Here is a 2,325-nt window from a genome sequence, read left to right as displayed (position 1 = left end):
CAAGTGGGGGCAGCAGCACTAGTGTAGCTCAGAGTTTTACCTTGCAGGATGAAAATCCAAGATCTAGCCTTAATTTGAGGTGTTTGGTAATGACTTTGTTGAAGACATTGTTTCTGAGTGGAACTATCTTCAGGCTAAAAACCTAAGATCTTTGATCGAGCGACGACGGCGCTTGTGCACTGCACCCTTTTTCAAGATGTTGCTTTTGGATAACATGAAGTTAAGGTGTTATCTTAGTGGTGGTTGTATTGTTGTGCTAGAGCTAAAATGCCGTAGCGAAACTTTTATTTCTCAGTTTCTTTTATGTGTGCATCCGTACTGCTATTGAGATATTACGTTATTAGGTGTAATAGATATCTTCGCCCTATTAATATATTTCTTTTATAAAAAATACTGAGCTTATTATTGCAGCACATTATTTGGATCCGTAAACAACTTGTTCTTTTCTATCACTCACTGACTAAATGAAGAAAAAAAATCAGCAAGTTTCCGTTGCATCCACTTTCCACTCCACGAGATCCTGCAAGAAACCGTTCAAAGAACGATGCGACGAGCCGCCTTCCTGGACCGTGCTCCGAGAAACCTGGCGCAGTTGTGCAGCTCTTCTCCTCATCTCCTGCCCAACGCCACTGTCGAAATCCATGAGCTTCCTCACGGCAGCAGAGATGGCGGCCCTGCCCACGGTACCATCCTCGCCTCTCTGCTCCCTCAGGTCGATGCCGACCTTCCAGTCGTCGGCGACCATCCGCGCATTCACCAGCTGATCCCACGAAACAGGGAAGCCGAGCAATGGCACCCCGGCGCAGACGGCCTCCAGCACCGAGTTCCACCCGCAGTGGCTGAGGAAGCCGCCGACGGAGGGGTGGCACAGCACCTTCTGCTGCTCGCACCATGGCACCGCCAACCCCTTGTCGCCGCACGTCTGCCGCAGAACGGCGGCCCTGTCCCGGGCGACCCAGAAGAACCTGACGCCGCTGTCGCGCAGCCCCATGGCGATCTCCTCGAACTGCGAGGGCGGCATGGCGACGAAGCTGCCAAACGAGACGTACACCACCGAGTTCTCCGGCTGCGCGTCCAGCCACTTACGCTGCTCCTCGTCGTGGATCTTGTTGTCGCCGTTGAGCGGCATGGACGGGACCGAAGGGCCGATTGGATACACGGGGCATGGGAGCGACTCTGCTGCTGCGTTGATGGCGCAGGGTTCAAGCTCGAGGAAGGAGGTGAAGAGGACACACTGCGCTTTGCGCACGTTGCCGAACAGCTCCGCTGCTATTTTCATTGGGCGCTCCCACGCGCGGAAGATCTTGAGATCAGACAGTCTTACCGACGAGAGACACGCGACCGGGACATACTCCTCCAGAGACCTGATGCTTAGTTCTGCAAAGGATGCAAGTGGTACACCAGTTATGTACGATTAGCTGAAGGACGAACTGGCGATGCATTTTGCAAACAAACTTAGCATAATTACACGATTGTTCTTGCATATCACTCTGAAACAAATACCGGAGCATGTTGAAATGAACAGCTACTCACCTTCGTCGGAGTGCCGGCCGTCCACCGGCGGCCACAGGTCCAAATTGTAGAGCGCCAAGAAGAACGTGGCCGGCTGAGTCCAAAGCGAGCACACCGGTATCCCGCGCCGCCCGCAGGCCGTTAGCGCCCACGGCAGGTAGGTATCGGCCACCACAGCCAACGGCCTCCGCTCCAGCCGATCGAGGAGCTGCTCGACGGTTTCCCCCATCCTGAAACACACGGCCTCGATGAAGCCGGCGTGGTCGGCACCACGGCCGTGCTCGGAGGGGATGACGTTGGGGATGGTGGCGAGGCGGATGCTGCTCGGCAGCGTGGGGGGCACCCCGGCGGACGCCAGAAGCCCGTGCCACTCCTCCGTGACGACGACGGTGACGGTGAGGGCGCCGTCCGCAGCCACGAGCTGGCGGCACACGACGAGCATGGGGTTGATGTGGCCGCGCCCCGGGTACGGCAGCGCGACCACGTGCCGAGCTGCCGCCATCGATGCCATTGTTTGACTCTCTCTCAAACTGCAGAGAGAGATCGGTGGAGTGCGACCCATTGCTGCAACAAGTTGTAAGTTATATAATTTGTGCTGTATAACACGACGACGATAGAGACGTGGTCACTTTTTTATCTGATTTATTATTACATTGTTCACTCCAATGTCCTCGAACACTATTAATCTGGGGACACGCTCGGAAGCCGAGGGTGGCTTTTATAATTCATGAGAGCATCGTTACACGGAGTTCATCTCTCTGCTTTTGATTTCTAAAAATGAATTCATCAGAGTATCGAATATGTTACTCCGAT

The 2,325-nt window shown here is 54.4% G+C and overlaps 1 protein-coding gene across 1 annotated transcript; it reads right to left on the bottom strand.

Moving 5' to 3' along the window:
- Window positions 1–418: 418 nt before the first annotated feature.
- On the bottom strand, window positions 419–2,023 carry LOC124668342 (UDP-glycosyltransferase 87A1-like). Its single transcript, XM_047205504.1, has 2 exons — window positions 1,534–2,023; window positions 419–1,377 (listed from the first exon to the last, which is right to left on the bottom strand). The coding sequence occupies exons 1-2, from the start codon at window positions 2,021–2,023 to the stop codon at window positions 479–481; spliced, it is 1,389 nt and encodes a 462-aa protein (XP_047061460.1). The 3' UTR covers window positions 419–478.
- Between the last annotated feature and the right edge of the window lie 302 nt (window positions 2,024–2,325).

The sequence above is a fragment of the Lolium rigidum genome, chromosome 6, assembly GCF_022539505.1.
Source record: "Lolium rigidum isolate FL_2022 chromosome 6, APGP_CSIRO_Lrig_0.1, whole genome shotgun sequence".
NCBI lineage: Eukaryota > Viridiplantae > Streptophyta > Magnoliopsida > Poales > Poaceae > Lolium > Lolium rigidum.
Note: the sequence above shows the minus strand (reverse complement) of the source record. Positions and strands in the feature narration are given on the sequence as shown.

Excerpts from the sequence above, each read along its gene's own strand:
- LOC124668342 (XM_047205504.1), bottom strand. The coding sequence starts at position 2,023 with ATGGCATCGATGGCGGCAGCTCGGCACGTGGTCGCGCTGCCGTACCCG. Across the intron at positions 1,378-1,533 it reads CGGCCGGCACTCCGACGAAG|AACTAAGCATCAGGTCTCTG; the intron begins GTGAGTAGCTGT and ends CATCCTTTGCAG.